Source organism: Heteronotia binoei, chromosome 13 (assembly GCF_032191835.1).
Source record: "Heteronotia binoei isolate CCM8104 ecotype False Entrance Well chromosome 13, APGP_CSIRO_Hbin_v1, whole genome shotgun sequence".
In the NCBI taxonomy this organism is placed as follows: Eukaryota; Metazoa; Chordata; class Lepidosauria; order Squamata; family Gekkonidae; genus Heteronotia; species Heteronotia binoei.
The window spans coordinates 45,652,934-45,667,376 of NC_083235.1; the positions used below are offsets into that span (position 1 = coordinate 45,652,934).

Consider the following 14,443-nt stretch of genomic DNA (forward strand, 5'->3'; position numbering starts at 1 on the left):
CAGCAGGCAATCAGGTTGGTTTAGAACGAAGGAACATGTTGCACCTCTTGTGTTCTCCACTGCTGAACCTTCTGTTCAGCCTTGGGCCACAGGCAGATTAGCCAGAGCATAGCATGCTATTATGCAAGGACCCATTCCCTAGCAGACCTCTGAGAAACAGCCATAAATCCATCTAGCCTTGAGGGGATCCCAGCAGCAAAGCTGCCTGAAGAGTTCACTTGGGCTTTTAGGCTGATGCTCTATGGCACCTCTGCTGAATAGCTGTTCCTCAAAGAACTCAGAAGCACACACTTTTTAAAAGCCTGGGCAGCCTCAGGTCAACAACACTGACAGGCAGACTCCAAAAACAGACTACAAAATTTGAGTCAGAATTCTTGGCAGGCGAAAACTCATGATTTTTTGGCAAGGTCTGTTTCCCCAGAGATAGAAAAAGAGCTAATAGCATTGCATCACTGATCAGATCATGGTCACTAACCACAATTTTTTTTAAAAAAAGCTATACCCCCCCAATTATTTTGTGGTGGTTTAAGCAGACAAAATGTTTGTGAAAATATACTGATAAAGACAGGGAGGGGAAGTTCATGATATGCTCATCAGATATGTGGACATAAAACCACAACAAAGCAAAAAATATGTTTTCATTCACATTGTAATCCATAGTACATAACGATGTGATAAAAATAAATAATTTTAGTTATTAAAAGGAATAGGGTTTGGTTTCTGTGTGCTGCATTAAGGCAGTACTTTACTGTTTGCCTAATATTATCCAACTTTTCCTCACCTCTATCATCATGGTTGAGCCCTGGTGCCAGGTTATCAGTCTTAAGGCCTGGCCTATCAATGCACTTGATCCATTTGACAGGCATGCATTATTTCACATCTTTTAGAACAACTGCAAGCTAGCAGTTCTGGCACAACCCCAGGTTCTGGAAGACCCACCACCCTGGACACAACTTGATGTTCAGTCCCTTCTTCTGTTTCCTAGCCTCTGCTACAAGGACTGGGATGTGCTTGGGTCCTACAACAAAATCCCTGTTTATATCACTGGCAAATATTTGGCAGATTGATGAAACATGCATAAATAGCACCAATTACCACCACACAGGGACTCTCTCATCTTTCTTTACAGAGATGGAAATACCTCAGTACAATGGCTAGGATGAGAATATCTTAGTACGATAGCTAGGATCCTATGAGATCTACAAAAAAAGCTGAGATCATATAGAAATACTTCCTCGCTTTTACCTCTCTCTGCAGCCTCTCTCTGAGCCAACCCAAATTCTGCTCCTGGAGGTTAGGGGCCCCTATGAACAACACAAGAAGAGTGAGAGGAATATCAACAAAAATTACTCCCCCCCACACATACACACATCTTCAGCCATCAGAAGCAGTCCATAGGACTGAAGTCATGGACTTCCACAGTAAAAATGTTTGTAATAAAGTTAATGCCGCTAATTCACATGAGTTTTGAAGAAAGGTCTCATTCTTGGCCCAGCTCCATCTGCTTCTTTGGAGCTGTCCAACATTTTCAGAACACTTGTCTTCTCTTTACCTGCAAATATACAAGATCACTATCACATCCTGTGGATGCACTTGCATTATCAGTGACATCTCCACAGACATCTCTGCTGCCACTTGCTCCCACTTGCCCAGTATCAAAGACCATTGCAAATGCTGGCCCCCCAAAAGCCATTCAAAATGGCCTGGTACCATTACCAAAAAGAGGGATGTTAATGCACCAGTTCTAATGCACCACCTTTTGTTTTCTATCTAATCAGATATGTGATGATGTTTGAACAGGAATCTTATTGACATCTGTAGATTTTGTTTTCAGAACTTAGAATTCTGTTTGCAAACTCTTATTTTCTAAGAGGTCATTCTGAAAGGATATACTACCTGCAACAGCCAGCAGTTTTTACTTGTCATTGTGGAAAATATCATGATACTCATAGTCCAGCTTCTAGTTTCCTACAGATGTGCTCTTTAGCCTGCAGTACTCTTGCTGCCAGCAAAGTCATCACAACCTGCATGTATACTAAAAAAGATCTGCATAAACTTGCGGTTTCAGTCCCTATCCATCATTAATTACTTTGCTTCATAGCACTCCCATCCTTGTTCTTGTTTTCTTGGTTCAATGCCTTGATGCATATACAAGACAATAAGAGAAACAAACACTGTGATGTACTGGCTAACAGTGTTTAGTGAAACGATTTAAGAAAACCCTTTTTAGAATCATCTTTTTATACATTACAACTACACTAGAAATGTCCATTCACATAACAATATTACAAAAAAGGTCCATTCTCACATTACAATATTACAAGAAGGGTCCCATGAGAACCCAAATATAGGCTCATTTCATCAATGAAATTCCTCAGGAGTCATTCTTCCTATTTCTTTCAGGGTTACCAGCCTCTTGTAACAACCCAATGTTAATTTATTTATTTATTTATTACATTCAATTTATATCCCGCCCTCTCCACAAGCGGACTCAGGGCGGCTCACAACATTATGCTCTTCTGCAACATCTTTTACTTCAAGTTCTTTCATCCACTCAATGACATTTAAGTGTATATATTTATATTAGGAGCTTAAGCCAGTCCAAACTTCTTCTTTAACCAGATGCAAAAGCCTTCTGGAGTTTGCTGGCCAATTGCTCTCTGTAATATTTTTATTAGAAGCAAGTTGTTATTTTTGATGGCAAAATGCTCTTATACTCTCGACAATTTTTATTTATTTTTTTAATTTAGAGCAAGCCATTTCTATTTGACAGCAAAATGCTCAATGCCACTTAAGTGTATCATTTTGAGCAAGCGATTTGCCAGCATACTCTAGAAGGCTTTTGCATCTAGTTATAGAAGAGCATTTTGCCATCAAAAGGAACAGCTTGCTTCTAATAAAAATAAAAAGTTTTGCAACGCATCACTCTTACACGTAACGAGACTAGAAACGCAAGGCTCCCAGAGACCAAGCTCAACAACAAGCAAAGGCGCCAGGGGATCTTCCTCCCCTCCCACCGCTCCGCCCCTCTGCTTCAAACTTGAACCCCACATTCACCGGCTGCAGGGGTCGAAAACGACTGGGACATGCGCACTCTGGAGCTAAGGAAGGAGGCTGCGTGAGCCATTCGACAGAAATCGACAGCTTCTGTCTGCACCACTGGTAAAAACGGCGGCGCGTTCCCAAGGTGGCCCGCCTGGAAGACCTCATGAGTTTTCCACCCCTCCCCCCCCGGGGCTTCACGAAAGTCATTTTTAAAGAGTACTCATGCAGACACTGGGCGTTGAATAAAGCAATGGACACAAAAGCGAGGGGCTGTGGTGGGAGAGCATGTGCTCTTTGCTTGCAAAAGATACCAGGTTCATTATCTGACATTCCAGGTAACAGGTGATGTGAAAGATCTTCATTTATACCCCGCGTTTCTTCCGAAGAAGGATCCAAAGCGGCTTGCAACATCCCCCATTTTATCCTCACAACAGCCCTGTGAGCCAAGTTAAGCTAAGAGTGCGTGACTGATCCAAGGTCACGCAGTGGCAGAGTGGGTGTGGGTGTCCCACCAGATCCTAGTCCGGCTCGGGAAGAAGCTGAAGCTTTAGTTACTTTCACTAGTTGGCAGCCAGCCCCAGTTACACTTTCTGGCAAGAGCATTTAAAGTTGTCGGAAATGAGTCTTTCCTGCTTGAGATCATCCTCCCATATGCAAATATTCCCAATCCCACACCAGCGACCTAGAAAGTAAGCAGCCCCGAACCCTCCCGTTGATAGCTCCCCTTCCCACCTCTAGGGGGCGGCGGAGAGCTCAGTCGACGCCCAGAACCAGGAAGTTGCCGTCAGTACATTCCCTTCCAGGGCTATAGCTGTGGTTTGTTTTGTTGGAACGTACTAAGAGCAAAAGGGGGGAAACACCCTGAGGTCGAAAACGATAAACAGCGGGAAAGAAGAAAAAATGCATAAGTATAATGTGATGAGTAGGCAAACAGTTGGTTAGTAACACATATTTATGACACAAAAAGAACAGCACTGCCTTTTGCCAAGAAGGCAGGTTGACTATTTTTTTATACCCCCTTTTCCATTTGTGCGTTGTTGGGCTGGCCCGAGTGTTAGGCTGGATCATCCTGGGAAGCATCAGCAGCAGGTCCAGGTGAGCCTCTTATTTCTACCTGGGAAGGAGGTCCTTATCCTTTGACAGACACCCCCTCCCCCTCGGTAACCCCACCTCTGCTATAGGGAAGCGTTCAGGCCTTTGTACTGTTAGTTGCCTTAACTACTAAACGGTCTTTCTCCCCCAGTAAATCCCCGGAACATTTTGGGACATAGCCGAAGTCTAATATGAGTTTAATGGGTCTGGGTAGGAACAAAATCAGTGCTCGTAGAGCTGGGTTCAGATCCCATGCCTGCTGTAGAGTCATTGGGTGCCCTGGGCAAAGTCATCCACTCTCTCTTTGCCACATTTCCCCTGTTATGTAAAACCTGGATGATATTTCCTCCAGCATTTCACAAATGAATATAAAGGCACGTTTGTAACACCCCAGTTTTCTTACTAGTCATCACTGCCAGAGCAACCCCACCCCCATTTGCGCAGTGAGGAAGATTGTGCTGTGTTGGGTGTTTAATCTGTTGCTCTGCTTTATAAGCACAGCACCGTTTTAACAGCAAAGACGGTGCTTGTTCTTTAGTTAAAGACATACCCCAAACAATAATTAACCTACTGTATGCTATCCTTCTCTTTCCTCCTGACAGCCCCATATCCTCAACTTTCCCTGCTTCCTTCTCTTCTGTCCTTCCCACCAATCTACCTTTTAACTGCCCTCCATCTTCAGCTATATTTATTTACTTCATTTATACCTCACCATTCTCCACAATGGGGACCTAGAGCAACTTACATCTTTCTTTGGTCCTCCATTTTATCCTTACAACAACCCTGCAGGGTAGGTTAGACTGAGAGTGGGTGACTGGCCCAAGGGCACCAAGCAAACTTCCATGGCAGAGTGGGGATATGAACCTGGGTCACACAGATCCTAATATCACTATACCATCACTATACCACTAGCTCTTTATTGTGGTTTTTTATCAATGGCTACTGAGGGTATTTGTTTCTTAAAGCTACAGGTGGCACATCTGTCATTTTGGATGATTTTAAACATCCACCCAGCCCATGTTTTTTTATTATTATTTATTTATTACATTAAACTTCTATCCCGCCCTCTCCGCAAGCAGACTCAGGGCGTCTTACAACATTCAATTACACAAATTAAGAACAATAAGTTGATAAAATCCATAAAACATTAATACAATTTTAAAAAATTTAAAACTACTTCATGGTGCTGTATCATTACTATTTTGGCGGTTCTGCTTTTCAGACAGTGATCACTGAGTATCCTACTGACGTCAGGTGGCAGCTCTCTTGGTTTAAACATCGAAGGCCTGCCGAAACAACTCGGTCTTACAGGCCCTGCGGAACGTAGGAAGGTCCCGCAGGGCCCTTATGGCCTCCGGGAGAGCATTCCATAATTCTGGTGCTGCCACCAAGAAGGCCCTGGCTCGTGTCAAATGCAACCTGGCCTCCTTTGGTCCAGGGATGGACAACAGATTTTTTGTCCCTGAATGCAGTGCTCTCTGGGGGATATATGGGGAAAGGCGGTCCCGCAGATAGACAGGTTTTATTTTGTTGTCTTTTTTTATCCATGTCAGATTTTTCTGCAAACCTACCCTCATATAAACTATCATGTTTCTGATTGCCTGGGTTTGATCAAGCCCCTGTGTTTTTTTCTTTAAGAACAGTATATTCTGCAACAGCTAGTAGGTGATCATGTTTAACTGCAAGAATGATCAGAACTGAATACATTTTGAGCCTATGATTGTTTACTCAGAAGCAAATCCGACTTAAATGGGTCTTACTGAATAAACAGTGTGCAAAGATTTGTAACCTGAGGTCACTCCATCACTGGAAAATATTTCCATCACACTTTTATTATAGTTATTTCAAAACAAATAGTAATATGTTTGAGTTTCTATCCTACGAAAACATGAGCAGAATTTTGTGGTAGCTCATGTTTGGGACCCACTTGTTGATCTTAATTCCTGACCTGAAAGTGGAAATTCTGTTGATCTCTTTGTGCTGTATTTTATCCAGCTTTAATTATTAAGATAGATGTTTACAAAATTATGCATGGAATAGAGAAGGAAGAAGTACTTTTCTCTCACACACACAATACAAGAATTTGTGGGCACTCAATTAAATTAGAGCGATAGGCTTAAAACAGATAAAAGGAAGTATTTCTTCACTCAAAGAGTAATTAACACATGGAATTCACTGCTGCAGGAAGTGGTGGCAGCTACAAGCGTAGACAACTTCAAGAAGGGATTGGATAGGTCCATCAGTGGCTATTAGCCTCAAGGTGTAAATGGAACAGTATGTCTGATGCAGTGATGCTCTCTGTTCTTGGGGAACAATAGTGGGAGGGCTTCTGGAGTTCTGTCCCACTGGTAGATCTCCTGATAGCTCCTGGGTTTTGGCCATTATGTGATAGAGTGGTGGACTAGATGAGCCAGGGGCTTGATCCAACATGGCTTCTCTTATGTTTTTAAGCAAAACGCTGCCACTAATCCAGTCACAAGGGATAATCAACTGGTGGGCATTTCCAAATAAAGTGACAGTATAAACCACTAGGGGGCAATGTGCACATTTGTTTAGAACAACATAAGTAGAACCCTGCTGGATCAGACCAGTGGTCCATCTAGTCCAGCATCCTGTCTCACACAGTGGCCAACCAGTTCCTCTGGGTGGCCAGCTATAGGGCATAGAGGCCAAGGCCTTTCCCTGATGCTGCCTTCTGGCTCTGGGAGTCAGAGGATTAGTGCCTCTGAATGTGGCAGTTTCCCTCAGTCACCCTGACTAGTAGTCATTTGAGAGAGTTATCCTCCATGAATCTATCTACGGCAATCCTCTTTTAAAGCTTTTTATTCCTGTGGCCATCACTACATCCTCTGGCAGCGAACTCCACGTTTTAATCACTCTCTGCCCATCGGTTTCATTGCATGCCCTCAAGTTTGAACCAGCTTGCTTTCTGACAATAACAGTTCAGTCCTGAATAGAGTTTCACTGTTCTAAATACATTACAATCAATGAGCTTTAAGAGGTATGACACGACTATGCTGTAAAATCAATTTTCTTTGATTTCTAGACCAGACTAATGCCTAAGGCTGGAACTTACTTACTGTCTTCTTTTAAGTTAGGGACTCTCAAAGTGTCTTCAGCAGTGATTGGAGTTGTGGCCACAAAAAATGCAGGGTTTGCTTTCCTCACTGATTCTCCTAATTGTGAATCCTTCACTTCTTTCCCTGTTTTTTGCTGCCAAAGTCCAGAACAGGGGACCCATTTTGCAGATTTCCTGTCAACTGCAACTGTCTTTTAAAAAATTAAATCCATTGCTTGCTTAAAGAAACTTTAATTAATTGTATATGTTTTAATTTATGAATCAATTTTCAAGGCAATATTACAAGAAGAAAAGCCTTCTTTCTTGGTTCTTAGATGATGCATACAGGTGAAGAAGAAGAATTCATTCATCTTTTAAAATGGTACTTGCCAGAAAAGATGGTCTGGTGTTAATGTCATATGTATTTGGGTAATTGCTTTTATTAGTGTCACAACCAGAGTCCAGAAGTCTTTAATAACTGGGCAAGACAACCAACAATGCATATAATCTCCCACTAACCCACATTGTCTGCAGCATGTGGAAGAGGACAACTTGGTTATTCTTGCCAGTTTTACAGGAGTAAGATAATTTTAAATGTTTGCAGTTTCACTTCCAGTATTTTAGAGTTGTTAGATGGTGATTTCCAGAAGAATTCCCAGTCATCTTCCAATAGTTCAGAGGAACAATCTTTCTGCCAAGTAGTCTGATAAGAAAGAGGTTTAGCATATGTAAAACTAGAAAGCAGGTCATATATATTGAAAATGAGGTCTTTTCCTGTAGACCCTGTATCTTTCAAAATAGATTCAAAACCTGTCAAGAGTTGAAGCAAAACTTTATGAATCTGTTTAGCCGAGAACAGATGAGAGATTTGGGAATACTGTAACCAAGGTATTGGACTTCCTAATTTATGTTCCAAGGCTACTTTGGAGAGTAAATTCTGTTTAGAAGAGATATCTCTGAAAATTGTAAGATAAGTTATTTTCCACTGTTTAAAATCATCTGTCAGCCATCCCGACTGAAACCATGGCTGATTTAAAAAGGTCTGAAATCTTTACAGCGGGGGCAGGAGTTTCTTCCGATGTTTATCCCATTCAGCTAGTAGAGAGGAAAGTAAGATGTTCTGTTTAATACATTTTGGTCTTTCAGAGGCTGCTTGCAATATTACTTCTTGAACTTTAAATTGATGTAAAAGTTGTAATTGCAGATACATCCAGTTGGTCTCTGGTGCAGGATGTAAAAGTCTTGTGATATTTGCCAATTTAATGACTGAGTAATATTGATGTAAATTTGGCAAACCAATGCCACCTTGTTTTGTTTGTCTAAATAGAGTATTTCTTCCAATCCTATGCGATTTGTACATCCAAAAGAAGTCTAAGAGCATATTTTGCCATTTCTGCAAACAAGTGCAATTGGGAGAGTCCTAAGCAAAAATATAAATTTGGGGATCTCATCAATATACTACTGCAACAATAGAAAGAGGCTCTTTATTACTTTATGCAGCAAAATTTATAATTGCTAAACATTGGAAGAATAGCACAGTGGCATGGGAAATTGTGGGATATGTACATGTTAGCTAAAGTTACTGATAACATCAAATATTTAGAAAACTGCAATGTTCAAACCAATTTCACTTCTGTGTGGTTACCTATCTTAGAATACCCATGTAATAAGCACCATTCAACAAAACTGTTACCATAGACCTAAATCATTTACTTGTTTAGGAATATCTCCAACTTTGAAGTTGGAGATATTCCTAAACAAATATATGATTTAGGTCTATGGTAACAGTTTTGTTGAATGGTGTTTATTACATGGATATGATGCATCATTATTGTTGTAACTGTTCAGATTGACTATACTTGAAATAATAATAATAAAAATTTTAAAAAATGGTACTTGCCACACAGGAGCTATGGCTCAGTGAGAGAGCATCTGCCTTGTAAGCAGAAGGTCCCAGGTTCTATTTCTGGTATGTCCAGTTAAAAGGACCAGCTAGTGGATGATGTGAAAGATCTCTACCTGAGACCCTGGAGAGCTGCCTTTAGTCACAGTAGGCAATTCTTGCACTGATATACGCAGTATATTACTCAAACTGATTCGATATAAGGAAACTTTTAAGTACTTGTATTGGAAATAATATAGCAGAAGAGGAGCTTTTAAAAAATAAAATAACTTAATTAAATTTGAGATTAGAATTACACAGACAACAGTCAATACACATTAAATTAGCTTATGTAGAGTTACAGAGGTATAAAGTATCACACCAACAAAATGTATTTGTTACAAAGAATGATAACATTTCATGTCCTAGAAAAGCAGTTTTTATAGCCATCTCTGTAAGTTGTGCCCAACCAACTGGTATAAAGTGTTTGTTTACCCGTAATCAAATAAGGGGCACCATTTTTCGGTAAAGTTAATTTGTTTAGGAAATTGCATTGTTCTGTGGATTATATCTGAAATATTCTCCATTATATATTCATCTCACAGTTTGCAATACCATAGAGATAGTCTAGGTACTGCTTGCTTTTTCCATTTGGTGCTAATTGATGTTCTGGCAGCAACAGAATTTGAAAAAATAATTCCAGGAATATGGCAACATATATTGTGGCTTAATCTTACATATTTGCAAACTGTTACTAAATATTAGGGTTTGTAGAATCTTTCGGGCTCAAGTACCGTGTTCTACTGGAGAAAGTTTTCCTTCCAGACGTTTCGTTCTCAGCTGCGGAGAACATCCTCAGTGGCGTTGCAGCCGGAGCAGGCGCTCTGACCTTCTTGGCTGCAGCCCTGGCCCCACTTAATGCACAGCAGCCAAGAAGGTCAGAGCGCCTGCTCCGGCTGCAACGCCACTGAGGATGTTCTCCGCAGCTGAGAACGAAACGTCTGGAAGGAAAACTTTCTCCAGTAGAACACGGCACTTGAGCCCAAAAGATTCTACAAACCCTAATGATGTTACCAGCCATGAAAACCTGAAATCTTTGTTACTAAATAGTTTGAAACCTAAAACATCATGTTACCAGTCAGAATGGCAAAGGAATTGTAGAATACTACTTGATGAGGATGCCTGGACCAAAATGTGGAACTCAATACTGTTAACTTCACCAATCATAACAACAAAGCTCCAATCATAAAAAACATGACTAGATGGTACAATATACCACTTAAGGTCTCGCATATAATACCATCCTGAAGCCCTAAATGTTGGAAAGATGGTAAGCAGACTGGGAGTTGGGACATATATTCATTGTTGGTAGTCCTGTGAAAAGATACAAAAGTTCTGGAAGGAAGCACTATCCCAAATAAAATTGATATCTGGGTGTGGCATTCCACTTAGACCTGAAATCTTACTGCTGAGCTATTGGCCTCAAGGAACATATCCCCCCAAAAAACAAAGAAGAGGAGTTTTTTATACCCTGCTTTTCTTTGCTCTAAGGAATCAGTTTACAACCACCTTCACTTCCTCTCCCCACAAAAGTCATCTTATGAGGTAGGTGGGCCGGAATGAGTTCTGAAAGAAATGTGACTGGCTTCATGGTTTTGTGTAGAGGAGTGGGGAATCAAACCCAGTCCTCCACATTAAAGTCTGCCACTCTTAACCACTACACCACACTGACTCTTAAAAATATGATTGCTTAGGGAAATAATCTACCAAAAATCTTTAAATTGGTTAATGAAATAGATATCAAAACCATAAAACTGAACCCAGCTCCTTGGTCTGCCTTGGTCAGATTTCCACACACACACACACCCCCCCCCCGATCATGCCCATTTTTTTTTTCTAATCAAAAGATCACCCTTTTCTGTAAAACCATTATTTTAAATAACAAAATGTTTTGGTATTGGTATACTCCTGCCATTCTCAGTGAGTCACACTATTGTTTTGCTTTCCTTTGCAAAAGCCAAGATGAACTGTCGTTCAGAAGTGCTGGAGGTGTCGGTGGAGGGTCGCCAAATTGAAGAAGCTATGCTGGCTGTGTTGCATACCATACTGCTCCACCGCAGCACAGGGAAGTTCCATTACAAAAAGGAAGGAACCTATTCCATTGGAACAGTTGGCACACAGGATGTTGACTGCGACTTCATTGATTTTACCTATGTCAGGGTTTCTTCAGAAGAGCTGGACCGGGCATTGAGAAAGGCTGTTGGGGAATTCAAGGTAGAGTGCTCTATGTCTAGCTGCTATTTTATTTTTAATAATATCTTACTATCAGTTTTTCTTGGACTAGGGATGGCTGCTGGCGTGGAGGAAAAAAATGTCCTCTCCATTTAATAGAGGCTTAACATGTGTAATGGGCATCTTGTGGTAAATAATACATTTCTGTTAAAGAGACAGGACATTGTTTTTCATGCTTGTGACTAGTAAAAAACTAATTGTTATAATGAATGAGGTTATATATGACACCAAACTAGTAAGCTGCAAAAATTCCTGGAGTACAGTTCATGTTTGTACTCATCAGTAAAGAAGGAGCCCTTGGACACTCAGAGCAGCAGAAACTTTGTCAAGTATAACCTAGCCATCTAGTCACTGGGCTTTGCCCCATCGTGGGTTTATTCCTAACCAACTCTCTTTTCTTTTCACCACAAGATTCAGTGGTAACTAACCATTTATGTGGGCAAGAGTAAAGGTGACAGAATTGGGATTAGGGCTTTTTTGTAGAAACAGCCAAGCAGGAACTTATTTGCATATTAGGTCATACCGCCTGACACCAAACCAGCCAGAACTGCATTCCTGTTTTAAAAAAGCCCTGATTGGGATCAGGGTAAACTTGGTCACTGGTAGTAGGGATCCATATAGTGACCCCTACCTTTTCTGACACTGGTTCTTAACTTTCTGTAACACTCTAACATGGCCAAGAATTCCTCCGTTGAGGATAACCAATTACATCATGTAACTGCTTTTTTTTTTGCTGTCCTTGAGTGTTTATTACATTTGTCACTAGGACTGTATGGAGATGCTTCACAACTCTAAACAAGTGCTTTGCAGTATGATTATCGCTACCTGGTTTCTGTTTTACAACTGAATGTTGGGAGAGTGCATAGTGATATTAAATCTCAGATATGTGTTGCAGCAATTTATAATTAGAAAGATTTCTTGGTTATAATTGCTTATCCTCTAATGAGAAAGATTTACGACACCTAAGGGGAGGCTCTACGAATCTCTGCAAGCACCACATTTTGGTTAACTCTTCAGAGGAGGAAGCTTAGAAGTCTGTCCTCAGGATCTCATGTTGTGATATAATTAATGTGCTTAAATGGAGTAGCGTAATTTTTCTTATTTTCATTTATATCACTGATTGTTTAAACTGAGCGGCATATGAGAAAGAAAATGGGATTCTGGGCACAGTAGAGAAGAATGGGTACTTATGGTTGAAGGCAGAGATTGGGTTTCATGATGTTGTATGGTATGAAGTCATCATCCTGGTCATTGAAGACTGGGATCACAGTCAAACCCCTTTTTAGCAAATATTGTCTTGAAACAATCCTTTATCTTGCTTGACTTTCCAAGTTCTGAGAAGCTGTCATGTTATCTATAATGCAACTATGACATATAATGTCATGTTATCTATAATGCAACTATATTCATTCCTTGGTGAATGCACGACATGGTTCTTGGCGCATGGATGAGATACTTCTGTGTACCACAAGGGATACCTGGAGAATCAAATGCTGCAATCTTAAGCATGCTTATTAGGGAGAGAGAAAATCCCATTGAACTCTGAGGGATTTACATTTGAGTAATTCTTAGGATTGCACTGTAAATCACATCCTGTGGTTTTATTTTCCCAGGATGCTCTGCGAAACTCTGGCAACGATGGGATAGGCCAGATCTCACTGGAGTTCTATCAGAAGAAAAAGTCACGGTGGCCTTTCTCAGACGAGTGCATCCCTTGGGAAGTGTGGACGGTCAAAGTGAATGTTGTGAGCCTGGCTAATGAGCAGGAACGACAAATCTGTCGTGAGAAGGTGGGTGAGAAACTCTGTGAAAAAATCATCAATATTGTGGAGGTGATGAACCGGCATGAGTACCTGCCCAAGATGCCCACCCAGTCAGAGGTGGACAATGTCTTTGATACAGGGTTGCGGGATGTCCAGCCCTACCTGTATAAGATATCTTACCAGATCACTGACTCACTTGGGACTTCAGTCACCACCACCATGCGGCGCCTCATTAAGGACACTCTGGCACTCTGATGCCCATGAGAATGTCAATCTGACATCATTGGGAGGCAACACAAGCAACTGGCTTTCTGTCCTCACTCAGCTTCAGAGTACTGAATCCATCCATCCATCCTCCCTGAAAACCCAAGAACCTTGACACCCAGATATTCTGTTCTAATTCATTGATCTCCAAAGCCATCCAGGGCCAGGATGACTCTCAGGCCCACCGCTTCTCTAGGTCCTTATAATAAAGAAAGGAATTCTGGAGTCCTCCCTCAGTTCCTTTTTTTTTTTGGCTCCATTAGATGAACTACAGTTATGTCATTTTGTAAGAGAGAACTGCATGCAAGTTTAGTGATAATTACCCAGCTGCAAAGTTGGTGCTCTCCATGAGTCCTAAAATTATATTCAGAACAGATGCCTTGATTTCTTAACTGTATAATCTTTTGCAAGTCTGCCAAGGCTGGGGTTACTTTCCTTGGCAAACTGGGTGCCTTTCTTTCTGCTACCCAATCTGTCCTTACCCCATTTATGGCTTTATAGGAATAGAACGTTATTACAAAATCCTTGTCTTTCTGTGCGTGGTTTTAGGGAAGTTACCATATGTAGCAAGGACCTGTGTTTTTCTTGTGAGTATTGGATTTGTAAAGGTGGTGAGTCTAATAGACCTGTTCAGAGAGTCATCTGTTCTTGCCAGTCCAGGCATAAGCAAACCTGGTTCTCTGCAGAGTTTGGAAGAGCAGTAGTTGCAGTATTAGAAACAATAAGAATCCTCCATGTTTAGTATACTTTTTCCATTTTAATGTTTTCTGTATAATAAACAGTAGCCTGGAAATTAAAAAAACAACACACTGTCTCTGCATACTATACAGAAGTTGTTTCAAAAAGAATATGTTGGAAAAGCTCCAAAATTATTCTGCTCTGCTTGGATCACTTTTATTTATACTACTTCAAACAATTTCAGACTACTTAAACATATTCAGCTTAATATACACCAGACTAATTTTTATAGTTTACTAATTTTATAGCTTCAGAATTTAGTTCCACTTAGTCCACAGAACTGAAGCTTGGAAAAGCACTGGTGGTATT

At 40.8% G+C, this 14,443-nt stretch overlaps 1 protein-coding gene across 1 annotated transcript; it reads left to right on the forward strand.

Moving 5' to 3' along the window:
- Positions 1-3,129: 3,129 nt before the first annotated feature.
- On the forward strand, positions 3,130-14,198 carry ATG101 (autophagy related 101). Its single transcript, XM_060252308.1, has 3 exons — positions 3,130-4,140; positions 11,095-11,351; positions 12,983-14,198. The coding sequence occupies exons 2-3, from the start codon at positions 11,100-11,102 to the stop codon at positions 13,385-13,387; spliced, it is 657 nt and encodes a 218-aa protein (XP_060108291.1). The 5' UTR covers positions 3,130-4,140; positions 11,095-11,099; the 3' UTR covers positions 13,388-14,198.
- The last annotated feature ends 245 nt before the right edge of the window (positions 14,199-14,443 follow it).